Source organism: Lolium perenne, chromosome 5 (genome assembly GCF_019359855.2).
Source record: "Lolium perenne isolate Kyuss_39 chromosome 5, Kyuss_2.0, whole genome shotgun sequence".
NCBI classification, from domain to species: domain Eukaryota; kingdom Viridiplantae; phylum Streptophyta; class Magnoliopsida; order Poales; family Poaceae; genus Lolium; species Lolium perenne.
Window position 1 is genome coordinate 209,957,512 of NC_067248.2, and position 26,926 is coordinate 209,984,437.

Genomic DNA, 26,926 nt, shown 5'->3' on the forward strand with positions numbered 1-26,926 from the left:
TTCTGCACCTCCTACTATTAATAATAAAAGAATTGGTGTTAGCAATGTTTCCACTTCTAATGCAAAGCGCGAGAAACTGCCCGAAACTGCTAAAACTGCTGAAACTGCCTGTGATAAAACTGCTGAAATTTTTTCCAACATTGGGGATGATGATCCCATTGCTTTAGATTATAATGGTTTGAATTTTGATGATTGCCACATCTCTGAAGTTATAAAGTTCTCGCAAAAACTTGCTAAAAGTCCTAATGCTAGTGCTATAAATTTGGCTTTCACGCAACATATTACAAATGCTCTCATAAAAGCTAGAGAAGAGAAACTAGAGCGCGAAGCCTCTATTCCTAGAAAGCTAGAGGATGGTTGGGAGCCCATCATTAAGATGAAGGTTAAAGATTTTGATTGTAATGCTTTATGTGATCTTGGTGCAAGTATTTCCGTTATGCCTAAGAAAATTTATAATATGCTTGACTTGCCACCGCTGAAAAATTGTTATTTGGATGTTAATCTTGCTGATCATTCTACAAAGAAACCTTTGGGGAAAGTTGATAATGTTCGCATTACCGTTAACAATAACCTTGTCCCCGTTGATTTTGTTGTCTTGGATATTGAATGCAATGCATCTTGTCCCATTATATTGGGAAGACCTTTTCTTCGAACTGTTGGTGCTATCATTGATATGAAGGAAGGTAATATAAAATATCAATTTCCTCTCAAGAAAGGTATGGAACACTTCCCTAGAAAGAGAATGAAGTTACCTTTTGATTCTATTATTAGAACAAATTATGATGTTGACACTTCGTCTCTTGATAATACTTGATACACACTTTCTGCGCCTAGCTGAAAGGCGTTAAAGAAAAGCGCTTATGGGAGACAACCCATGGTTTTTAGTACAGTACTTTGTTTTTATTTTGTGTCTTGGAAGTTGTTTACTACTGTAGCAACCTCTCCTTATCTTAGTTTAGTGTTTTGTTGTGCCAAGTAAAGTCATTGATAGTAAGGTTCATACTAGATTTGGATTACTGCGCAGAAACAGATTTCTTTGCTGTCACGAATCTGGGCTGTTTTCTCTGTAGGTAACTCAGAAAATTATGCCAATTTACGTGAGTAATCCTCAGATATGTACGCAACTTTCATTCAATTTGAGCATTTTCATTTGAGCAAGTCTGGTGCCTCGATAAAATTCGTCAATACGAACTGTTCTGTTTTGACAGATTCTGCCTTTTATTTCGCATTGCCTCTTTTGCTATTTTGGATGAATTTCTTTGATCCATGAATGTCCAGTAGCTTTATGCAATGTCCAGAAGTGTTAAGAATGATTATGTCACCTCTGAACATGTTAATTTTTATTGTCCACTAACCCTCTAATGAGTTGTTCTAAGTTTGGTGTGGAGGAAGTTTTCAAGGATCAAGAGAGGAGTATGATGCAACATGATCAAGGAGAGTGAAAGCTCTAAGCTTGGGGATGCCCCGGTGGTTCACCCCTGCATATTCTAAGAAGACTCAAGCGTCTAAGCTTGGGGATGCCCAAGGCATCCCCTTCTTCATCGACAACATTATCAGGTTCCTCCCCTGAAACTATATTTTTATTCCATCACATCTTATGTGCTTTTCTTGGAGCGTCGGTTTGTTTTTGTTTTTGTTTTGTTTGAATAAAATGGATCCTAGCATTCACCTTGTGGGAGAGAGACACGCTCCGCTGTAGCATATGGACAAGTATGTCCTTAGGCTCTACTCATAGTATTCATGGTGAAGTTTCTTCTTCGTTAAATTGTTATATGGTTGGAATTGGAAAATGATACATGTAGTAATTGCTATAAATGTCTTGGGTAATGTGATACTTGGCAATTGTTGTGCTCATGTTTAAGCTCTTGCATCATATACTTTGCACCCATTAATGAAGAAATACATAGAGCATGCTAAAATTTGGTTTGCATATTTGGTCTCTCTAAGGTCTAGATAATTTCTAGTATTGAGTTTGAATAACAAGGAAGACGGTGTAGAGTCTTATAATGTTTACGATATGTCTTTTATGTGAGTTTTGCTGCACCGGTTCATCCTTATGTTTGTTTCAAATAGCCTTGCTAGCCTAAACCTTGTATCGAGAGGGAATACCTCTCATGCATCCAAAATACTTGAGCCAACCACTATACCATTTGTGTCCACCATACCTACCTACTACATGGTATTTCTCCGCCATTCCAAAGTAAATTGCTTGAGTGCTACCTTTAAAATTCCATCATTCACCTTTGCAATATATAGCTCATGGGACAAATAGCTTAAAAACTATTGTGGTATTGAATATGTACTTATGCACTTTATCTCTTATTAAGTTGCTTGTTGTGCGATAACCATGTTCACTGGGGACGCCATCAACTACTCTTTGTTGAATTTCATGTGAGTTGCTATGCATATTCGTCTTGTCTGAAGTAAGAGAGATCTACCACCTTATGGTTAAGCATGCATATTGTTAGAGAAGAACATTGGGCCGCTAACTAAAGCCATGATCCATGATGGAAGTTTCAGTTTTGGACATATATCCTCAATCTCATATGAGAAAATTATTAATTGTTGCCACATGCTTATGCATAAAAGAGGAGTCCATTATCTGTTGTCTATGTTGTCCCGGTATGGATGTCTAAGTTGAGAATAATCAATAGCGAGAAATCCAATGCGAGCTTTCTCCTTAGACCTTTGTACAGGCGGCATAGAGGTACCCCTTTGTGACACTTGGTTAAAACATGTGCATTGTGATGATCCGGTAGTCCAAGCTAATTAGGACAAGGTGCGGGCACTATTAGTATACTATGCATGAGGCTTGCAACTTGTAAGATATAATTTACATGATACATATGCTTTATTACTACCGTTGACAAAATTGTTTCATGTTTTCAAAATCAAAGCTCTAGCACAAATATAGCAATCGATGCTTTTCCTCTATGGAGGACCATTCTTTTACTTTCATTGTTGAGTCAGTTCACCTATTTCTCTCCACCTCAAGAAGCAAACACTTGTGTGAACTGTGCATTGATTCCTACATACTTGCATATTGCACTTATTATATTACTCTATGTTGACAATATCCATGAGATATACATGTTACAAGTTGAAAGCAACCACTGAAACTTAATCTTCCTTTGTGTTGCTTCAATGCTTTTACTTTGAATTATTGCTTTATGAGTTAACTCTTATGCAAGACTTATTGATGCTTGTCTTGAAGTACTATTCATGAAAAGTCTTTGCTATATGATTCACTTGTTTACTCATGTCATATACATTGTTTTGATCGCTGCATTCACTACATATGCTTTACAAATAGTATGATCAAGGTTATGATGGCATGTCACACCAGAAATTATCTTTGTTATCGTTTTACCTCGTGGACGAGCAGAACTAAGCTTGGGGATGCTGATACGTCTCCAACGTATCGATAATTTCTTATGTTCCATGCCACATTATTGATGTTATCTACATGTTTTATGCACACTTTATGTCATATTCGTGCATTTTCTGGAACTAACCTATTAACAAGATGCCGAAGTGCCGATTCTTGTTTTCTGCTGTTTTTGGTTTCAGAAATCCTAGTAACAAAATATTCTCGGAATTGGACGAAATCAACGCCCAGGGTCCTATTTTGCCACGAAGCTTCCAGAAGACCGAAGAGGAGACGAAGTGGGGCCACGAGGTGGCCACACCCTAGGGCGGCGCGGCCCCCCTTGGCCGCGCGGCCTTGTGGTGTGGGCCCCTCGTGCCGCCTCCTGACCTGCCCTTCCGCCTACTTAAAGCCTCCGTCGCGAAACCCCCAGATGCGAGAGCCACGATACGGAAAACCTTCCCGAGACGCCGCCGCCGCCAATCCCATCTCGGGATTCGGGAGATCGCCTCCGGCACCCTGCCGGAGAGGGGAATCATCTCCCGGAGGACTCTACGCCGCCATGGTCGCCTCCGGAGTGATGTGTGAGTAGTCTACCCCTGGACTATGGGTCCATAGCAGTAGCTAGATGGTTGTCTTCTCCCCATTGTGCTTCATTGTCGGATCTTGTGAGCTGCCTAACATGATCAAGATCATCTATCTGTAATTCTATATGTTGCGTTTGTTGGGATCCGATGAATAGAGAATACTTGTTATGTTGATTATCAAAGTTATGTCTATGTATTGTTTATGATCTTGCATGCTCTCCGTTACTAGTAGATGATCTGGCCAAGTAGATGCTTGTAACTCAAAGAGGGAGAATGTATGCTCGATAGTGGGTTCATGTCTCCGTGATACTGGGAAGTGTGAAATCTCTAAGATTATGGATGTGCTGTTGCCACTAGGGATAAAACATTGGTGCTATGTTCAAGGACGTAGTCACTGATTACATTACGCGCAATACTTAATGCAATTGTCTCGTTGTTAGCAACTTAATCGGAGGGGTTCGGATGATAACTTTGAAGGTGGACTTTTTAGGCATAGATGCATCTTTGGATAGCGGTCTATGTACTTTGTCGTAATGCCCAATTAAATCTCACTATACTCATCATAATATGTATGTGCATGGTCATGCCCTCTTTATTTGTCAATTGCCCAACTGTAATTTGTTCACCCAACATGCTGTTTATCTTATGGGAGAGACACCTCTAGTGAACTGTGGACCCCGGTCCAATTCTCTATACTGAAATACAATCTACTGCAATACTTGTTCTACTGTTTTCTGCAAACAATCATCTTCCACACAATACGGTTAATCCTTTGTTACAGCAAGCCGGTGAGATTGACAACCTCACTGTTTCGTTGGGGCAAAGTACTTTGGTTGTGTTGTGCAGGTTCCACGTTGGCACCGGAATCCCTGGTGTTGCGCCGCACTACATCCCGCCGCCATCAACCTTCAACGTGCTTCTTGACTCCTACTGGTTCGATTAAACCTTGGTTTTTACTGAGGGAAACTTGCCGCTGTGCGCATCACACCTTCCTCTTGGGGTTCCCAACGGACGTGTCAACCACACGCATCAGCGGTGGAGGCGCCCAGTACTGCGGCTGTGGCTGCGGTGGAGGCGCCCAGGCCTGCGGCTGTGGCGGCGATTGAAGCGCCCAGGCCTGCGGCTGTGGCGGCGGTTGAGGCGCCCAGGCCTGCGGCTGTGGCTGCGGTGGAGGCGCCCAGTACTGCGGCTGTGGCGGCGGTGGCGGAGGCGCCGCCGACTCCAGGAGCGCTTGTCGAAGTGCTTCATCCGCCGACAGGCCCGGCGGCATGACGCCGGTGGCGTAGCGGGGCAGCGGCGGCTGCACAGGCGCGTCGTGCTCGGAGACGAGGACGGCGACCTTCGCCATCTCGTCGTCCGTCATGTTCTCCGGGAACTCGAAGTTCCGGCCCTCCGCCAAGGCCTGCTGCCATTCGTGGAAGACGACAGCGACGTAGTCGTCGCTGTAGTCCTTCGCCTCCTCGCTATGGTACGCGAGCGCCTCGACGTAGTCGTCGTCGTCGTCGTCGTACACAGCGTAGGCTTCGTCGTCGTCGTCGGCGTCGTTGTGCTGCGTCTGCTGACGTCGCGTCCGCGCCTGCTCACGACGCGTCGGCGCCTGCTCACGATGCGTCGGCGCCTACTGACGACGAGCCGGCGGTGCAGGGCCGAAGGGGTAATCCCTGTTGCCCATGAAGCCTACCCTTCGTCTCCTGTCCGTCTCCGTGGATAGGTACGTACGCCAAAGCTCCGAGTCGATGGCGTACGCCGGATCGTCGCGGAGGTCCGCCGGCAGATACCGCCTCCTGCGCCGGATCTCCGCGGTCCGATCAGGCTCGCGCGCAGTGCGGAGGGATAGGCACCGGCGGCGGGCGAGCCGCCACCACCAGGCGCACGCCGGACCAGCGTCGTCGCACGGCATCCATTTGCCGTGCATGAGCCTCCCCACCGAGACGGGGAGCGTGATCTTCTTGCTGCCGCTGCCGGAGGCCTCGAAGTCATTCTTCTTCCCCATGGCGCTGCGGCGGTGGTGGTGGTTGTGGAGGTGTGGGCGAAGGAGCGACGCGGCCGGTGGACTTTTATGGGCGGGCGCGCGGGGGATACGATGCCATTGAAGGCGCCGCAGAAGCCCAGCCGCCGCCCGCCAGTGCGCGCGCAGAACAGGCAGCCGCGCCATTGATGACGAAGGCTGCGGCGCAGACGCGGAAGCGCTGACCGCCTGAATCGATGCCCTCGATGCAGACTCGCTGCCAGGCGGGCCCGGTGGAAAAGCGAGCGGACACTTTGCGCGTCCGCCGAGACGCAAACCTGGCCCATGGGCCAGGTTTGCGTCTCCGCGGACGGCCCAGTCACTTTGCGTCGCCCCGCTGGAACAGGCCCGAGACGCATTTCCGGTCACGGCGGACGAAAAAGGACGCTCCGTCGCGCCACTGGAGATCCCCTTAGGATGAAATCGTTAGGAATTAGAGGCGTGAACTTCCAATCCACTTCCCAAGTAAATTCCCATTTCTTCTAATCAAACAAGGGACTTTTAATCCCGTGCGCTCTCAAGTCCCATTCCCTCTATCTAATCCCCCCAACCAAACATGATGTCTGTGCATGGACCATTTGATCCCCGGAGGCGCCCACCCATCCTTGCACATGCTCTGGCCAGCCAAGAATATATATACTTTGCTCCATTCTAAAATAACTTGCTCAACTTTATCTAAATACGAAAATACATAGACATGTTTTAGCTATTGATACATCTGTGTCTAGAAGAAGAAGAAAAATTAAAGGGCCACACTACCCCCTGTCATACATAGTAAAATAAACGAAGGAAGGGTCTCATCAGGCTCAAAACGTCACGAGTATTTTAAAAATTTAGGAACCATTTTTTGGAATCCATGAACAATTTCAGCAATCGTTTCCAAGATGATTAGAAAAACAGATTGTTTTTTTCCTGGGCGTACAAGCTGCAGAAAAAAAAAGTCGGGCAGAAAAAGGCGTAAGAGAGCGAGCAGAGCGCGAAGTTACTGGGCCGGCCCACCCTGCTCGCAAGCGTCGACCCCGTAGCTGACGCTACGGGCGTCTTGTAGGAGCTCCTGGGTCCGACGCCGCTTCCCCAAGCAAAGCGAAAGGAAAGCTCTGAAATCGAAAGGGCTCAACGGGGTCCACGTGCTCCCATGGCGCCGTGGCTGCTGCTCCCCTCCTTCCCATGGCCTCCCCCTCCCCCTCCAGGCTCCTCCTCCGGCCGCGGCGGCGGAGGCGGCGGCGGTGATGGCGGAGATTGGAAGCCGAACGTCGTCGCAGCCGTCGCCGGCGTCCACCTCGGCCGCTCCCTCCGCCGTCGCCTCGCCGGCCTCCTCCTCCGCTCTCCGGTACTGAGTAGTCTTGCTTCGCCTTCATTCCACTCTCATATATTGTGACGCGAACTGCCGTATTCCTACTGTAGACGTCAGTTTACTTCTTATGACTTGTGAACTGTGATATCCTTCGGTTTTTAGGTATACAGATGCTAGTTATTATCATGATAGGAATTGACCTAAGAAGTTCTGCGCCCGGTGCATAACTAAATCTGCACTGAATTGTGCAATCCGTAGGAGGTGCGACATCTTGAGGTCTTGCCGAGAATAGGCGACATTTGGTTTGGGGGATCACAGCCACTGGACACACAGCAAGTTCTTGGGGCGCTGGGAAACGTGTTATCCGCTTCGTTTATCGGCAGTTCTGTTTTCTTTGGTGGGAGCAGATCAGGAGGGAGATACATCGGTAACGGAAATCTGCAGCCGAGACGGCCTCGTGGAATCAATTCAAAGAAGAGGCTGTGGACCAATGTTCTTCTTGCTGTTAATATTATGTAAGTCCACATTGTATGAGATACACCGGTAATGATTACCTACCATTCCACGGTGGTTTCTTTCCCCATTTGTGATTAACACTGTGTTTACATTCTCCAAAGGGCTTATATCGCTCAGATAGCATCACAAGGGAAGCTTCTTATGTGGGGAGCAAAGGTTGGTACGTGTTAAAATTTCCAGTTCACCTATATTCTGCTTATTTCTGATCTGACGTGGGTGCAACAATATTTACGATGGAAGGTCAACAGCCTGATTAATAGAGGGGAATTCTGGCGGTTGGGTACATCAGCTCTTCTTCATGGAAACCTTACTCATCTTGCTGTATGTGTTCCTTTTTCTATTGAGGATTATAATTGTACTCTACACAATAACCATTGCTGACTTTCCTTCCTATCATTATAATGATGCAGTTCAACTGTTTTTCTTTGAATTCCATTGGCCCTGCGGTGGAACTCGTTACTGGCCCTAGAAGATTTCTTGCTGTTTATTTCACTTCCGCGGTGGCAGGTGTTTGTTTATCCTTGTGACCTTTTTTTGTGTGTGGAAATCCATGTGGTGGTGATCGTTTTCTTGGTCTTCTGTTAATTCTTGGTCCATAATCATTTCTTCATGTTTGAAATTGTAACAGGTTCACTAATGAGCTACTTTTATTGCCAATCACCTTCTGTTGGTGCGTCAGGGGCCATTTTTGGATTGGTATGTCAAGTTAATTGCTAAATACAGTTAAAGATTTATTTTGTGTTATGTCAAAGTCATTCCTTAGGAATATGAAATTACGAAATTTCACCGATAGATCAGAACATATATCATATGTTGTAAATTGTTCGGATGGTTTCATGACTTTCTTCCATCAATTCCTTCTATTCTAAGATCTCAAAGTTGGAATTTTTGTTATGACCGGTCATATGTACTACATTGGTATATCTTTAATTGCACATCTTGACTGAACTGGCCTTTGATTTTTTTTTAGACGAACTTTCCTTCTAAGATCTCAAAGTTGGAATTTTTTTTATGACCGGTCATATGTACTACTACACTGGTACATCTTTAATTGCACATCTTGACTGAACTGGCCTTTAATTTTTTTTAGTTGAACAAGGGACTGAAGTCCCCTGGTTCCATTTTATTTTATATCATAAACGAAACCAGATGCCACCACCACAAACGAGTTCTCAAGTCACAGGTATCCAGTGGCGGAGCCAGAACATTAACCCTGTGTAGTCATGTTAAACTTGTGTAGTCAAATATATATATTTATACAAAATTTTAATTATTTTTACACACTTTAAACTTGTATTGGCAAAAAACTGTGTTAGTCAATGACTACACAGCCAATGCGTGGTTCCGCCACTGCAGGTATCCAAATGTAATCTAAAACGAAGAAAGCTAGATTTAGGCTCAAGCCGACAGAAATAAAGCCACCCACACAGGGGAAAGAATACTACTCTCTATAATTTTTCCTGACAAGAAAACCATCACTCAGCGATAACAGCATCTGGGAACGGTGAACCAGTCCCAGCCAGCTTCGTTTTCTTCAAAGGAGATGGTTCTGGGGATGTTGGCATGACCAGAGGTGTGACCGGGCTGAGGTTTTGAAGCTTCTTGTCAGTTGGAGCAGATGATCTGGGTGGAGGTCTAAACCCATCATGGGCTGGGTACTGGGCACCATCACCCAGTACTTCGAACAATGACTTCATGTTCAGAGCAGGAGAGGCTACTGCAGCATCATGCTCGGCTATCACTACCACTCCAGCTGATAAGGAGATGTCACCAGAGTCAAAACCATCTGGTAGAACCAGTCACTTTGTCCAACGCTGGAGTGCTGGACCCTTGAATAGTGTTTTGAGAATCAGCCACCATGCCTTGTATAAATCAGACCAAGGGAGATTGTAAAAAAAAACATAGGGCTCGTTTGATTAGCAGGATTTTCAGAACGCAGGAATAGGAAAAACACAGATTGGAATGGCATGTCCTCTCCAATCCGAAAACCAAAGGAATTGTAAAAAGAGGTTGGAGTGAAGGGAAATTTCCCCCCAAAACATAGTGCAAATGAATCCTTTGTAGGAATTTCAAAGGATTGCAATCCTATGAATCAAACAATGTTTGTAGGAAAAAAATCCTATGGATCCAAATCCTACACAATTCCTTCGAAACAAAATCCCAGTGTTCCTAGTTTTCCAAATGCACCATAGAACACATACACAGATAGAGTTTAGAGCAGAGTTTCTCTTCTGAGAGAGCCAGAATCTGCTCAAAGATTCTAAATTTAAGCCTAGGGGTGTGTAGAAGAAAGAGGAAACAATTTTCCAAAGTTCTTTAGCAACTACAGATTCATGAATAAGGTGTGAAATTGTCTTATTTTCAGTACAGAAAATGCATTCCTCAGGTTTGTCCATGTTTCTTTTTTTCAGGTTGTCAGCTGGCCTTTAATGTACTAATTCATTTCATTGTTATACTTCTGCATTAAAAATCCTACTTGTCACTACCACCATTGTTGTTTGCTAACCTGAAGAACATCAGGCCTAGTCTCATTTAGTTAAGAACTCCTTGATAAATGGTCTTACTGTTTCATTTCATCAACTTATATGTATTATCAGGTTGGTGCCTATGCTGTTTATACGTGGAGGCACAGAAAGCTTTTGGGGCATGGGAAGGAAAGTTTAGAGCAAATAGCACGTGTGGTTGTCTTAAATATGGTATTCGTTTATCTTTCCACTCATTTCATCGTTGTCTCTGTTATTGCTATTTTCTTTATTGCATCCTCATATGTTCGATTTGGTAGGGTATGGGTCTCCTTTCAAGGGGCATCGACAACTGGGGTCATGTAAGTCTCCTGAACTTCTACATAGTTCATTCCACCCTGTAATGAGATGCTTAGCTGACGAGCTCACTTGAATAACGACAGTTGGGAGGCTTGCTTGGGGGAGTAGCCACGGCATGGTTTCTTGGTCCAGATTGGCAATATCAGTACGTAGCAAAGGATGGAAGAGTGGTATTCAAAGACAGGGCACCCATTCCCCAGCTGTTGAACAGTAAAAGATCCCAGTAGCAGCATGTAAATAAAAAGGTGTTCCTATTTTCCTGTGTATAAATAGCTGAAAATGGAGGAGAGAAAACCTCAGGGAAAGTAAGAAAGATGTAGCAAGCCGAAGCCGTGGCTGCAAACCATGACTGATATCCAGCTTGGAAGAAATTGTCAATCATATATGGCCTGCTTCTGAGCTAACTTGAGGAGATTACTGGTTCTTGTTTTTGGAGGCTTCGGTGCCTCTGACTTCACTTGGAGCTAATTGTTGTTTTTGGATCACTTGCAAGCTATGTTAAAACTGTGACATATTTACGGTCAGTTGATAATAGTCACCAGCAATTGTATTTTTTTAACATGTTTTATCAGGAATTACTAGTGCCTGATTGGCATGAATTTTGTGTAAATGAATTCATGATTGATACGTGTATCTGGGCCAAAGCAAATGCGGCCCTGATAATTGATCATTCTTGTATGTTGTATCACTGTTTCCTTTCCGCTTGCACTGGAAAGAGCTGACCACATGAGTTTATACTGATTATGCTTCAGTGCAAAGGTTACACATGGTATTGCAACATATACTTGGCACCAACAAAATTCACTACTTTGTGTTGAATTCATTTTGTTCCTGACTTGTGCAGCTATTTATAAATTTGCTTTAGCTTGGTTAAGCTGAACATATGGTTTGGATATCAAATTTTGGCAATTTTACCCAAAAGACTAGTTCCCTCACTGAACCTTTTGTGACCACTTTGGTATTTCAAAAACATAGTAGCCGAGTAAGCCATAGCACACACGCTACATCAGCTCTCAGTGTGCACGCGGACAGCAAGAAATCCCACATCAAAGATGTGCGTTGTATTATGCTCAATACGTTACAGGCAACAGTGTAATACATTCTTCTCTACCATAAGCCCTCAACCTTCGGTGAGACCTTACAATTTGGTAAAGGCGTAGGGCAGCCACCTTCGTGACATAAAACCCTGTAAATTAGCATCATATAGACCTATATCTACAGTTACATTCCGCCTCAGATGGCTCGGAATTCATCATGCAGTTAAAAGTTACTGAAAAACAAAACCCGCCTTTGCAGTATCACACACCCATTCCTGGTTCAGGAAGTTCCAAGCAGCAAAACTGCAATCACAGCGGCCTCATAGTAAGGGCAGCTTTGTAGACAATGCAGAACAAACATTTGAAGAAATCCGAGCATCACTTCAGGAATGGAGATCTGCAAGTTTAACACATGAAGATTTATTTTCCATTACATAATGATGGTGGACTGAAAAGCAAAGTGAAGCAGCACCGATGTAAACGAAGCAGACTGCAACTGCTAGTACTTGTGGGTTTGGAAAAATCAGAATTCATTTGGTGCAGTGACATGTAATAAACCGCATACATACTGGAACTAAGTTTCCACTAGACATGATCGCATATTGATACATAGGGTGGTGGTGAAACAGTAGCACGGTTGTAAAGAAGCACCCAATGAAACGCAAAATATTCGTAGGTTAATTCAAAACAACACATTTATCTCAGCATGACCACTTAAGGAATAAACCCAATAGTTTATCTACTAGTTTGATATGAATAGCAAGCACTGTACTGCTACAATCAAAATACTTCAAATCAACTAATCAAATATTAATCATTAAATAAGAATTTAACCTACATGGTAGAGAGATAAAGCAGCCAGATACTTACAATATGGAGATGGAGCAACCGGAGGAGATTTGGTTGTTCTGCTACTTCGTTTCTTCCGTGGAGGCATAGAATGTCGAAAATTAGGCACTTGGGGTGAATGTATTGGCATCATTTGGTAAGCTGGTCCAGGGACTGCATTTGGCACATGATCAGGAGATGGTAAGGGACGGGGAGGATCTACATGGCCAGGAATTGGTGGAGACGCTGGAGGAAGGTATGGTTTATGAACTGAAGGGGGTGGAACAACAGATGGCTGTGGTGAGTGCACAAATGGAGGTGGTTTTGGGTCTCTACCAATGCAGGGTGGTTTTAACTTTGGCCTGCCAGCTGGAGGAAAGGGGTTACAGTGAGTACATGGAAAACAAGGGGGGTTGTTCGGTAAAGGGGGAGAAGACCGAGGAGGCAGACTAAAAGTTGGGGGTCCAGGATAGGGGACACTCCCAGATGGAGGCAAAGATACTGGCACACTTACAGAAGGTGATGGAGAGGGGGATGGAGATGGAGATGGCGAAGGAGATGGACTAGGGGACAAATCTGAGATCGAGTGTTGTAGGTACGATGACAGCTGGACTCCTTTTACTTTACCAAATACAGAGTGATTAAGCCCAAGGTTTCCCGCGTTGGGTTCTTTGATTAGCTGAGCTAGCTGTTTCAATCTATATGGCAAGAGAGTCCCATCTAACACCGATGCCTCAATGATTGCTGGGGCTTCAACTGAAGAACCAATCTCATTCCTGACCTGCAAATATATTCTCTGCACATATATAACAGGCAGTGAGCTTAAATTATAAAAATAAAGCCGGTTGAATTGATAATAGATTGTGGGAAGTGGTTTAATAGGTAATACCTCGTTTGTGTTCAAGTTCAATCCAAGTTCTAACTGATCCTTTAGCTCTGTAAGATTACCCAAGATCTGATAAACGGAGTTGTTCAGCACAAAGTTGAATAGTGGGACTGTGCTCGACCATACAGAACCAGACTGCACAGGAACAACAGTGATTCCTCCAGGGAATCTCAAGAGCTCAATGGAAGATGGATGCCCAAAGAGTGATGGTGTCAAGGACAGGTTCAGCTGCTGCAGCATCATCCCAACTAAGGATGATCTCAGTACACTAAGGGCCGGCAAACTTATTGAAGCATCTTTTGGATAAGGAAGAACACCAAAAACCACATGTGTGGAGTATTTAGAAGTTAATGATTGCATCGAAACAACAGAAACCTGTTAAACAAAATATTTGAGTTAACCAATGGTGAAGGCAGAAGAAATAGAAGGGGTAATAAATGTAAAAATATTGCCCACCTTGCTATTAGGTACACCAATCTCTTCAAATATGTCACTCCCTATTCTGTCCATGTGAGCAGTGAGGAATGACACAGGCTTCTCCAACGTGAAACCAACCTTGATTTGAGCTGAAACAGAGAAAACAGTCATTTTAATCAATACTCAAATCCATAATTTCGCATCATTAAAATATAATCCCATGTAGGAAATACAAATGACATTTGTGCAAACAAACAGTTATAGAAAAATGATCGCCAAGTTAGAAAAAAAATGAATGAAACAATGTGGCTTAGCTCTGTTGAGCATTGGCACTATTAAGTAGAACGTACATAAACAACCCAGCAGCAGAACAAACTGATGCAGCATAACAAAAGTAACTTCCATAGTAACGCAAAAGCATTTATCTGGTAATGATAAAGAGAAATGGGTTGAGATAATGAGCATTCAACAAAGAACCAGTGAGTTACTACGAGTCAAATAAAGGATTAAGAGTCGCTCGACGAGTCTTTGAGACTGTACTTGTGTTCCAACCAAAAACATTGGGACCTTAGAGACTCAATTCGACTCGTCGACTCATAATCCTTGAGTCGAATGCACCGACTTAACTGTGCCAACAGAAGCGATGGACAGGAACGCAACCACCATTATCGGTAACATTGGGAAGGCGGCAACATAGAATAACTCTGGTACACTAGCACGGAAAATTGATCTCAATGGGGAAGATAAAATATACATACAGCAGGAGCAAATGATGCAGGTTTTACAGAGAGCACTGCCACTTATAAATATTATGTATCAGGTATTAGACAGAGTACCTTAATTACATGGTAAGAATAGATTGTCCTGCAAACATTTGAAACACCTATATTGAGGGTCTTAGATTCTACTAAAATACATGGAATTTAGAATTTTAAAAAAATGCTACCAGGCTCACTGGTATTTTATTTACATGTTTCTCCCAAAACTACACCCTCCCCAACTCCCCTTCCATTCGGCCCAATCCTTCATTGAACAAGTGAATACTTGATAGATAGGCACACATAGGCACGGTATGTCAGCATCATAACAATGAAAACTTCATAACATAACATCATAACATGAATAGAACTTTGTATAACTCAGCTTTTACTTCCCCAGCAGATAAAAATCATATCAATACTATATAGTAATAAAATACAAAACTATATAACTAGGGTATTAGTTGAATCCAATTTTTGAAATTAGTTACATCAGCTAACTAACCATTCACCAACCAGACAGTTGAACATCCCACATCACCAAACGGCAGAACTGAGTATAGTAAAATCGCGCAAAAATCGTAGATCCAGGGAGACGGGTTCGAAGTAGGGAACACCGGCCCGACATCACGAACTCCCATCGCGTCGATCCGCCTCCGGAGTCCCCACCAGGCTCAAGCGAACGCCCAATTGCCAAGCTACCGCAACTAAAGTACTAAAACTCATGCATCACGAAGACCGGTGGAAGGCGAAGGGCTCACCGGCGAGAACATCGGGGTCGTCGGAGATGAACCCCTTGGGGCGAGACGGCAGGAGGAGGGACAGCGCCGGGACGAGGACCCCGACAGCGAGCGCGAGCACGAACACGCACCGGAACGAGACGGACCGGCCGATCGCGCCGGCGACGGCCCGCACCCCTCCTCCTCCTCCGCCTCCCGCGGCGACCGCGGCGCCTCCCGCGCCGCCCTGCTCGACATCGAGGGGCTTCCCCATTCCGAGCGCATCTGACTTGGCCCCCGCGATCCCCAGCTCCCCAGCCCGCCGCCGCGAGCGCGCGAGGCGGCTACGGCCGGGCGACGCGCGCGCGCGCTTGCTGCTGCTACCACCTCCCGCCGGCGAGACTGTCGGCTAAGTAGGGTTCTCTCTCTCGCTCGCCTCCACCTCGTTCCCCCTCTTTGGATTTATCCCCTTGTTTTGTGCCTGAGGTGGGTGCCAAGTATGCGGTGACACTGACTTTTCCGCTTTGCTAATCGCTAGTACTAGTGCTATTTCTGCAAAGATATTAGTATTCGAGTTACTGCTGCTATAATTCCGTTTGGGCATCGCCGTCAGCGACGCTGCTCGTTCTAACCACCTGCGAGGCGAAATCCCACCTTCCTTTGCAGACCAACCGGGCATGTGAGGACATGTGGCGACCTAGCTCAGTTGCAGTTCTTTTTTCAGCCTGTGTGTTCTAAAAAAATCACCTTCATCACATGTCACTTGCCAACTGGGGCATGATAATGCACTTGTGCGCCTAGTTCTGCTTTTTTTCTTTACTGGCTGATGTGTGTTGTATGTTGGGTGTCATTAGGTGGCCTAGATAGATTGGCTTTGGCTGGCCCAATCAGTTGAGTTTGAGTGTGATGGGAGGAAGAGGGCACGAGAAATGTCCTAGTGAGCTTGTTTTGTTTTACACGTGTTGTGCGATGTGGCCTCATTGCATGATATGGGACTTATACTTCGTAAACAATAGTTCTGTTTTGGAACACGGAGTATGGTGCAAGAAGTACTATAAAGGGTAAGCCTGCATCATTTGCTCTCTGTAAAGGTACACTAATAATGCTTGATTGGATGTCAAATTTTGGCAATTTTACCCAAAAGACTAGTTCCCTCACTGAAGCTTTTGTGACCAAACTTTCGTATTTCAAAAAACATAGTAGCTGAGTAAGCCACAGTACACACGCTACATCAGCTCTCAGTGTGCACGCGAACAGCAAGAAATCCCACATCAAAGATGTGCGTTGTATTATGGGAAATGCATTTTGGCTCTCAGGTGTAGATACACCCATTACTCAGAAAACCTATTTTAGAATGTAAAAAAAAAAAGTTAAAAATATATATAGCTGTACACCTGCACATTCTATGTCCGTACACAAATTTTCGCGAAATAATGACATTTTTTGTGACTTGTATAAAAAAGACATTTTCGGTACTCAAAAATGGCTTCTTGCGAGACATTTATTTGTCATTTTAACACAGCCCATAAAAAATATCTTCTCCCAACAAAACTTTGTGCACAAACATAATATATCCGGATGTACACCCAGGATTTTTTTTCAGAATTTTTTAATATATTTAAAATGCAATTTTCATGATAGGTGTATTTGCACCTATGAGCCAAAACACCATGTCCGTAGTATTATGCTCAATATGTTACAGTCAACAGTGTAATACATTCTTCTCTACCATAAGCCCTCAACCTTCGGTGAGACCTTACAATTTGGTAAAGGCGTAGGGCAGCCACCTTCGTGACATAAAACCCTGTAAATTAGCATCATATAGACCTATATCTACAGTTACATTCCGCCTCAGATGGTTCGGAATTCATCATGCAGTTAAAAGTTACTGAAAAACAAAACCCGCCTTTGCAGTATCACACTCCCATTCATGGTTCAGGAAGTTCCAAGCAGCAAAACTGCAACCACAGCGACCTCATAGTAAGGACAGCTTTGTAGACAGTGCAGAACAAACATTTGAAGAAATCCGAGCATCACTTCAGGAATGGAGAGCTGCAAGTTTAACACATGAAGATTTATTTTCCATTACATAATGATGGTGGACTGACAGCAAAGTGAAGCAACACCGATGTAAACGAAGCAGACTGCAACTGCTAGTACTGTGGGTTTGGAAAAATCAGAATTCAATTGGTGCAATGACATGTAATAAACTGCATACATACTGGAACTAAGTTCCCACTAGACATGATCGCATATTGATACATAGGGTGGTGGTGAAAACAGTAGCATGGTTGTAAAGAAGCACCCAATGAAACGCAAAATATTCGTAGGTTAATTCAAAACAACACATTTATCTCAGCATGACCACTTAAGGAATAAACTATTGCCAATAGTTTATCTACTAGTTTGATATGAATAGCAAGCACTGTACTGCTACAATCAAAACACTTCGAATCAACTAATCAAATATTAATCATTAAATAAGAATTATAACCTACATGGTAGAGAGATGAAGCAACGAGATACTTACAATATGGAGATGGAGCAACCGGAGGAGATTTGGTTGTTCTGCTACTTCGTTTCTTCCGTGGAGGCATAGAATGTCGAAAATTAGGCACTTGGGGTGAATGTATTGGCATCATTTGGTAAGCTGGTCCAGGGACTGCATTTGGCACATGATCAGGAGATGGTAAGGGACGGGGAGGATCTACATGGCCAGGAATTGGTGGAGACGCTGGAGGAAGGTATGGTTTATGAACTGAAGGGGGTGGAACAACAGATGGCTGTGGTGAGTGCACAAATGGAGGCGGCTTAGGGTCTCTACCAATGCAGGGTGGTTTTAACTTTGGCCTACCAGCTGGAGGAAAGGGGTTACAGTGAGTACATGGAAAACAAGGGGGGGTGTTCGGTAAAGGGGGAGAAGCACGAGGAGGCAGACTAAAAGTTGGGGGTCCAGGATAGGGGATACTCCCAGATGGAGGCAAAGATACTGGCACACTTACAGAAGGTGATGGAGAGGGGGATGGAGATGGGGATGGAGATGGAGATGGTGAAGGAGATGGACTAGGGGACAAATCTGATATCGAGTGTTGTAGGTACGATGACAACTGGACTCCTTTTACTTTACCAAATACAGAGTGATTAAGCCCAAGGTTTCCCACGTCAGGTTCTTTGATTAGCTGAGCTAACTGCTTCAATCTATATGGCAAGAGAGTCCCATCTAACACCGATGCCTCAATGATTGCTGGGGCTTCAACTGAAGAACCAATCTCATTCCTGACCTGCAAATATATTCTCTGCACATACATAATAGGCAGTGAGCTTAAATTATAAAAACAAAGCCGGTTCAATTGATGATAGATTGTGGAAAGTGGTTTAATAGGTAATACCTCGTTTGAGTTCAAGTTCAATCCAAGTTCTAACTGATCCTTTAGCTCTGTAAGATTACCCAAGATCTGATAAACGGAGTTGTTCAACACAAAGTTGAATAGTGGGACTGTGCTCGTCCATACAGAACCAGACTGCACAGGAACAACAGTAATTCCTCCAGGGAATCTTAAGAGCTCAATGGAAGATGGATGCCCAAAGAGTGATGGTGTCAAGGACAGGTTCAGCTGCTGCAGCATCATCCCAACTAAGGATGATCTCAGTACACTAAGGGCCGGCAAACTTATTGAAGCATCTTTTGGGTAAGGAAGAACACCAAAAACCACATGTGTGGAGTATTTAGAAGTTAATGAGTTCATCGAAACAATAGAAACCTGTTAAACAAAATATTTGAGTTAACCAATTGTGAAGACAGAAGAATAGAAGGGATAATAAATGTAAAAATATTGCCCACCTTACTATTAGGTACACCAATCTCTTCAAATATGTCACTCCCTATTCTGTCCATGTGAGCAGTGAGGAATGACGCAGGCTTCTCCAACGTGAAACCAACCTTGATTTGAGCTGAAACAGAGAAAACAGTCATTTTAATCAATACTCAAATCCATTATTTCGCATCATTAAAATATAATTCCATGTAGGAAATACAATTGACATTTGTGCAAACAAACAGCTACAGAAAAACGATCGCCAACTTAGAAGAAAAAAGAATGAAACAATGTGGCTTAGCTCTGTTGAGCATTGGCACTGTTAAGTGGAACATAAATAAACAACCCAGCAGCAGAATAGGATTATTAGTGTATGACACAAGCATATGAAAAAACTGATGCAACATAACAAAAATAACTTTTCCATAGCAACTCATGAGCATTTATCTGGTAATGGTAAAGAGAAATGGGTTGAGATAATGAGCATTCAACGAAGAACCACTGAGTTACTACGAGTCAAATAAAGGATTAAGAGTCGCTCGACGAGTCTATGAGACTACTTGTGTTCCAACCAAAAACATTGGGACCTTAGAGACTTCAATTCGACTCATCGACTCATAATCCTTGAGTCGAATGCACCGACTTAACTGTGCCAACAGAAGCGATGGACTGGATCCCTAGTTAACGCAACCACCTTTATCGGTAGCATTGGGAAGGCGTCGAACATAGAATAACTCTGGTACACTAGCACAGAAAATTGATCTCAATAGGGAAGATAAAATATACATACAGCAGGAGCAAATGATGCAGGTTTTACAGAGAGCACTGCCACTTATAAATATTATGTATCAGGTATTAGACAGAGTACCTTAATTATGTATCCCGTGGAGAAACTATTACCTGGTGGAATGTGTCACGCCTCCACCTCGGATCCGTGGACAACGAGTCGCCGGTCCCGAGAATTCAGTGCATGGACCGACGAGTGAACAAGGGACCCACACGTCAGAGGTATAAGAAACACGGTGAGCGGCAAGGAACATTGGCTCTCAGAGATCATGTGTTGTGACTGCACTCTAAGATTATCTTCGCACACATGTGCAGCTCACCTGTTGCTTCTATTCCGTCTCCAATTATGCATCCCGTCTCTGTGCTTGTTGTTGAATTTGTGGTGCAAAATTCAATCGTAGATTGGGACACCACAATTTGCTATCAGATTCCTGGATATTTTACTAGTGCTCAAATCCTGGTAATCGAATCCACGGCTCATAGGCAAAGGTGTCAGGCCACATCGGTGATGCAACGTGGAATCTTTAGCTAGGTTGGGGTAGATCTAGAGAAGAGCAAGCGATGGCACCATCCAGGAAGAGCTAAGCCATTAGCGCGCGCTGGGAAATCTTGTTTGGGAGAAGAGTGGATACCATTTAGAAAACCTTGGCAAAACTCCTAACTGGGTTCGCATGGGTAACCACCAACATCATATCCATCTCCGACAAGGTGTGTGGTTTCCGACAACAAATGGAGTATTTGGCGTCGGTCCAGACTCAGGTGGCTCCTACAAAGCCTACTCCAAAATCATATGCAAGTGCAACAATTACACCGCTTCTTCGCGCCGAGTCACTATAAGAACCTATGGCATACCTTGATAGATTTTTAATTAGATGGGGCTCCCAAATTGTCTACATTTTTTTGCCTGGCATATCGATGTTTAACAGAGTAGCAAAGGATGCGGACAATTATACATCGTACTCTAGTCTAGTCCATACTGACACATAATGGTGCTGTTGTAAGTGGCATACAAGAGTGGCACTTTATAATGCGCCCTCTCAAAAAAGGAAGAAATAATTATTGCTTCGTCCATTGATGTGAACGATGTTAATTATGGGTCCTACACTCTAGAATGGTCAAGCACATCCAGCTAACGGGTTAGGCTTGTTTCTTCCTTTTAACTTATATACCTAAGGTTACCACCGGCGCACCTAATACGGCGGTGCGTTGGGGGTAATTTTTTATTTTTTTACCAGAATCTAAAAGTTTAAAAGAGTCATGATTCTGTTTTGAATTTGACTATTCCATTTTTGTCGAAACAACATAGGTCGTTGAATTCGGATAGGAAATTTCGCGTAGATACATTTTGATAAAAAAAAAGGTCTTCATCGGAGGTCGTATGCAACCTGAAATTCCGTTTTACCGAAAAACGATGCCATTTTGCAAAATATATCAAAATTCCTATTTTCAAATTTTTTCAATAAAACTAGATGACATAATACATGGGCATTTCAAATGATTTTATTTTTTGAATTTTCTATCATTTTATTTTATTTTTTCGAAAACTGAAAAGGCGGTCCATGGGGGTGTGGAGGAAAAATGGCAGCTCCTCCTAGGCACCACCATATTGGTGCGTCAGGGGTAATTTGATTACCCCCGGTGCACCAATATGGTGGTGCGCCAACAGTAGGAGAAGCTGCCCATTTTTTGTGGCCCGAACCTGGCCGCAAATTACTCCGGGGGCACCAAATATGGTTGTGCGCCGGCGGTAAGGGAGCATCAGCGGCGCCCTATATAGTGGCGCGCCGGTGGTAAATAGCACCGGCGTACCTAAAATGGAGTGCGCCGGCGGTAACCTTTGCAGCTATAGGCCTTTTCCTAGTAGTGACCATTGGTCTTCTTGATTTCCACCAGATGGTAGTTTGGTGTAATCCGAAGTATCTCAGTATTGATGGACATTACACATTTCCTACCCGGTTGCAAACTCTCCACCTTTAACAATCCACCATCTTTCTTCATGAGCTTTAGCCCAAGCTCTTTGCAATGTCCTCGAGCTTTGTGATGATTGTTGCAGCTGTGCTGGTAGATGTAAATTTTGACTCTTTGATGGAGTTGTCCTCAAACATACCAGAGAGATCAAAACCAGATGAAAGAGAAATGATGTCAAAGGCATTAAAATTAGTGAGGTTATCTTCCGCTCGTGTGGCCTCAGTTGTACTTCTACTGAATGGATCAAAAACTGGATCCATGTCAACAGGAACAACATCCTCAGTCTGCATGCTATAATTAATTAGCTCTAAATCTAGACCTGTTTTCAACCAAGGATTTTCCAAGATCTCTGAAAACGACATACGCGTAGCAGGTTTTGGATCAAGAATGCGACGCAAAATCCTCCAGGCTTCCGAAGAAAACCAACTTGGCCATTTGAGTTCTGCTTTGTATATCTTCTGGTACATATCCATCATCAAATTCTTGTCTTGAAAAGGAAGATAACCAGCCAACAACACATATAAGATCACTCCACAAGCCCAGATGTCAGCTTTTGCACCATCATAACCCTTTTTACAAATTAGTTCAGGAGAAACATATGCAGGAGTGCCATAAGTTGTGTGGAGCAACCCATCTTGTCTCTTGCATTCTGCAAGTGCACTCAAACCAAAGTATGAGATCTTTAAGTTGTGATTATCAGCAAGAAGAAGATTTTCAGGCTTCAAATCACGGTGATAGACCCCTCTACTATGACAGAAGTCAACTGCACTGTTTAGCTGGTGGAAGTACTTGCGAGCAACATCTTCTTTCAGCCTTCCACGCTGAACCTTGTTGAACAGCTCACCCCCTTCACATACTCTAGCACAAATTATATCTTCTTCTTTGTGGCCATCACCTCATACAATTGGACTATGTTGGGATGTTTTACCAACTTCATCACCGATATCTCCCGTCTTACTTGATCCATAAGCCCACACTTGAAGATCTTCTCTTTGTCGATCACCTTAATGGCAACGCTCTGCGAAGTCTTGAGATTACGGCCATAGTAAACTTTAGCAAAGCTCCCTTGACCAAGTAATCTTCCTATCTCATATCTCTGCATCAAAATATTTCCCTTCTGTTCTCCCATATTGCCGCTTAATTTGCAACGAACACATAAGGTAGCGCTGCTGCAACTTGAGACGGTGATTACTGACCCAGAAGACTCAACGCTATGAAGGGAGCCTACATGCATGTGACAGATTGTTTCAACCATGTCCACCAAGATGGTACACGGTTGAACTGCCACCATGATACGTCTCAAACGTATCTATAATTTCTTATGTTCCATGCTACTTTTATGATGATACTCACATGTTTTATACACATTATATGTCATTATTATGCATTTTCCGGCACTAACCTATTAACGAGATGCCGAAGAGCCAGTTGCTGTTTTCTGCTGTTTTTGGTTTCAGAAATCCTAGTAAGGAAATATTCTCGGAATTGGACGAAATCAAAGCCCAGGGTCCTATTTTTGCACGAAGCTTCTAGAAGACCGAAGGGGAAAGGAAGTGGGGCCACGAGGCGCCGCCACAACAGGGCGGCGCGGCCAAGCCCTAGGCCGCGCAGCCCTGGCGTGTGGGGCCCTCGTGTGGCCCCCCGCGTTGCCCTTCCGCCTACTTAAAGCCTTCGTCGAGAAACCCCCAGTACCGAGAGCCACGATACGAGAAAACATATTGAGACGCCGCCGCCGCCAATCCCATCTCGGGGGATTCTGGAGATCACCTCCGGCACCCTGCCGGAGAGGGGAATCATCTCCCGGAGGACTCTACACCGCCATGGTCGCCTCCGGATTGATGTGTGAGTAGTTCACCCCTGGACTATGGGTCCATAGCAGTAGCTAGATGGTTGTCTTCTCCTCATGTGCTTCATTGTCTGATCTTGTGAGCTGCCTATCATGATCAAGATCATCTATCTGTAATGCTACATGTGTGTTTGTTGGGATCCGATGAATAGAGAATACTATGTTATGTTGATTATCAATCTATTATCTATGTGTTGTTTATGATCTTGCATGCTCTCCGTTACTAGTAGATGCTTTGGCCAAGTTGATGCTTGTAACTCCAAGAGGGAGTACTTATGCTCGATAGTGGGTTCATGTCTCCGTGAATCTGGGGGAGTGACAAGAACCCCTAAGGTTATGGATGTGCTGTTGCCACTAGGGATAAAACATTGATGCTATGTTCGAGGATATAGTTATTGATTACATTACGCACCATACTTAATGCAATTGTCTGTTGCTTGCAACTTAATACCGGAAGGGGTTCGGATGATAACCTGAAAGTGGACTTTTTAGGCATAGATGCATGCTGGATAGCGGTCTATGTACTTTGTCGTAATGCCCAATTAAATCTCACAATACTCATCATGTCATGTATGTGCATTGTCATGCCCTCTCTATTTGTCAATTGCCCAACTGTAATTTGTTTACCCAATATGCTATTTCTTATGGGAGAGACACCTCTAGTGAACTGTGGACCCCGGTCCATTCTTTTACATCGAATACAATCTCTTGCAATCTTTGTTTCTACTGTTCTCTGCAAACAATCATCATCCACACTATACATCTAATCCTTTGTTACAGCAAGCCGGTGAGATTGACAACCTCACAGTTTCGTTGGGGCAAAGTACTTTGGTTGTGTTGTGCAGGTTCCACGTTGGCGCCGGAATCCCTGGTGTTGCGCCGCACTACATCTCGCCGCCATCAACCTTCAACGTGCTTCTTGGCTCCTACTGGTTCGATAAACCTTGGTTTCTTACTGAGGGAAACTTACTGCTGTACGCATCACACCTTCCACTTGGGGTTCCCAATGGACGCGTGCTGTACGCGTATCAAGCTAAATTTCTGGCGCCGTTGCCGGGGAGATCAAGACACGCTGCAAGGGGAGTCTTCACATCGCAATCTCTTTACTTTGTTTTTGTCTTGCTTTATTTTATTTACTACTTTGTTTGCTGCACTAAATCAAAACACAAAAAAATTAGTTGCTAGTTTTACTTTAGTTACTATCTTGTTTGCTATATCAAAAATACAAAAAAATTAGTTACTTGCATTTACTTTATCTAGTTTGTTTTATTTGCTGTTGCTAAAATGGGTACTCCTGAAAATACTAAGTTGTGTGACTTCACAACCACAAATAATAATGATTTCTTATGCACACCTATTGCTCCACCTGCTACTACAGCAGAATTCTTTGAAATTAAACCTGCTTTACTAAATCTTGTTATGCGAGAGCAATTTTCTGGTGTTAGTTCTGATGATGCTGCTGCCCATCTCAATAATTTTGTTGAACTTTGTGAAATGCAAAAGTATAAAGATGTAGATGGTGACATAATAAAATTAAAATTGTTCCCTTTCTCACTAAGAGGAAGAGCTAAAGATTGGTTGCTATCTCTGCCTAAGAATAGTATTGATTCATGGACTAAATGCAAGGATGCTTTTATTGTAGATATTATCCCCCTGCTAAAATTATCTCTTTGAGGAGTAGCATAATGAATTTTAAACAATTGGATACTGAGCATGTTGCACAAGCATGGGAAAGAATGAAATCTTTGGTTAAAAATTGCCCAACCCATGGACTGACTACTTGGATGATCATCCAAACCTTTTATGCAGGACTGAATTTTTCTTCACGGAACCTATTGGATTCAGCTGCTGGAGGTACCTTTATGTCCATCACTCTTGGTTAAGCAACAAAGCTTCTTGATAATATGATGATTAATTACTCTGAATGGCACACGGAAAGAGCTCCACAAGGTAAGAAGGTAAATTCTGTCGAAGAAACCTCTTCCTTGAGTGATAAGATTGATGCTATTATGTCTATGCTTGTGAGTGGTAGGACTAATATTGATCCTAATAATGTTCCATTAGCTTCATTGGTTGCACAAGAAGAACATGTTGATGTAAACTACATTAAAAATAATAATTTCAACAACAATGCTTACCGGAACAATTCTAGTAACAACTATAGGCCATATCCTTATAATAATGGCAACAGCTATGGTAATTCTTATGGGAATTCTTACAACAATAATAGGAATACACCCTCTGGTCTTGAAGCCATGCTTAAAGAATTTATTAGTACACAAACTGCTTTTAATAAATCTGTTGAAGAAAAGCTTGGGAAAATTGATATACTTGCTTCTAAGGTTGATAGTCTTGCTGCTGATGTTGATCTTTTGAATTTGAAAGTTATGCCTAATAGGGATAATGAAAATAAAATTGTTACTACAGAAAATGCCATCCAAGTTAGAATTAATGAGAATATAAGATTAATGGCTGAACTGCATGCTAGGTGGGAAAGAGAAGAAAATGAAAAACTAGCTAAAGAGAATAATATAGCTAAAGTTTGGACTATTACTACCACTAGCAATGCTAATGCTACACATGTTGCTGCACCTCCTACTAATAATGGTAAAAGAATTGGTGTTAGCAATGGTTCCACTTCTAATGCAAAGCGCGAAAAACTGCCTGAAACTGCTAAAACTGCTGAAACTGCCGATGATAAAACTGCTGAAATTTTTTCCAACATTGGGGACAATGATCCCATTGCTTTAGATCATAATGGTTTGGATTTTGATGATTTTCATATCTCTGAAGTTATAAAGTTCTTACAAAAACTTGCTAAGAGTCCTAATGCTAGTGCTATAAACTTGGCTTTCACGAAACATATTACAAATGCTCTCATAAAAGCTAGAGAAGAGAAACTAGAACGCGAAACTTCTATTCCTAGGAAGCTAGATGATGGTTGGGAGCCCATCATTAAGATGAAGGTCAATGACTTTGGTTGTAATGCTTTATGTGATCTTGGTGCAAGTATTTCTGTTATGCCTAAGAAAATTTATGATATGCTTGACTTGCCACCATTGAAAAATTGTTATTTGGATGTTAATCTTGCTGATAACTCTACAAAGAAACCTTTGGGGAGAGTTGATAATGTTCGCATTACCGTTAACAATAATCTTGTCCCCGTTGATTTTGTTGTCTTTGATATTGAATGCAATGCATCTTGTCCCATTATATTGGGAAGACCTTTTCTTCGAACTGTTGGTGCTACCATTGATATGAAGGAAGATAAT

At 43.2% G+C, this 26,926-nt stretch overlaps 3 protein-coding genes and 1 pseudogene across 3 annotated transcripts; 1 reads left to right on the forward strand and 3 right to left on the reverse strand.

Annotated features, from left to right (window-relative positions):
• Positions 1-7,029: 7,029 nt before the first annotated feature.
• Positions 7,030-11,282, forward strand: LOC127301809 (RHOMBOID-like protein 10, chloroplastic). The gene is made up of 9 exons (XM_051332086.2): positions 7,030-7,292; positions 7,515-7,771; positions 7,874-7,928; positions 8,013-8,093; positions 8,183-8,279; positions 8,401-8,468; positions 10,370-10,468; positions 10,555-10,596; positions 10,678-11,282. Exons 1-9 carry the CDS (start codon positions 7,098-7,100, stop codon positions 10,819-10,821), a joined length of 1,038 nt encoding a protein of 345 aa, XP_051188046.1. The 5' UTR covers positions 7,030-7,097; the 3' UTR covers positions 10,822-11,282.
• Positions 11,283-11,625: 343 nt separating this feature from the next.
• Positions 11,626-15,770, reverse strand: LOC127301810 (uncharacterized). The gene is made up of 5 exons (XM_051332087.2): positions 15,282-15,770; positions 13,802-13,911; positions 13,349-13,720; positions 12,502-13,255; positions 11,626-12,028 (listed from the first exon to the last, which is right to left on the reverse strand). The coding sequence occupies exons 1-5, from the start codon at positions 15,511-15,513 to the stop codon at positions 12,015-12,017; spliced, it is 1,482 nt and encodes a 493-aa protein (XP_051188047.1). The 5' UTR covers positions 15,514-15,770; the 3' UTR covers positions 11,626-12,014.
• A 1,125-nt stretch (positions 15,771-16,895) lies between these two features.
• On the reverse strand, positions 16,896-19,217 carry LOC127301811 (uncharacterized). The gene is made up of 4 exons (XM_051332088.2): positions 19,081-19,217; positions 18,629-19,000; positions 17,770-18,535; positions 16,896-17,291 (listed from the first exon to the last, which is right to left on the reverse strand). Exons 1-4 carry the CDS (start codon positions 19,210-19,212, stop codon positions 17,278-17,280), a joined length of 1,284 nt encoding a protein of 427 aa, XP_051188048.1. The 5' UTR covers positions 19,213-19,217; the 3' UTR covers positions 16,896-17,277.
• Positions 19,218-21,697: 2,480 nt separating this feature from the next.
• LOC127304063 (CBL-interacting protein kinase 10-like) lies at positions 21,698-22,997 on the reverse strand (annotated as a pseudogene).
• Positions 22,998-26,926: the final 3,929 nt, after the last annotated feature.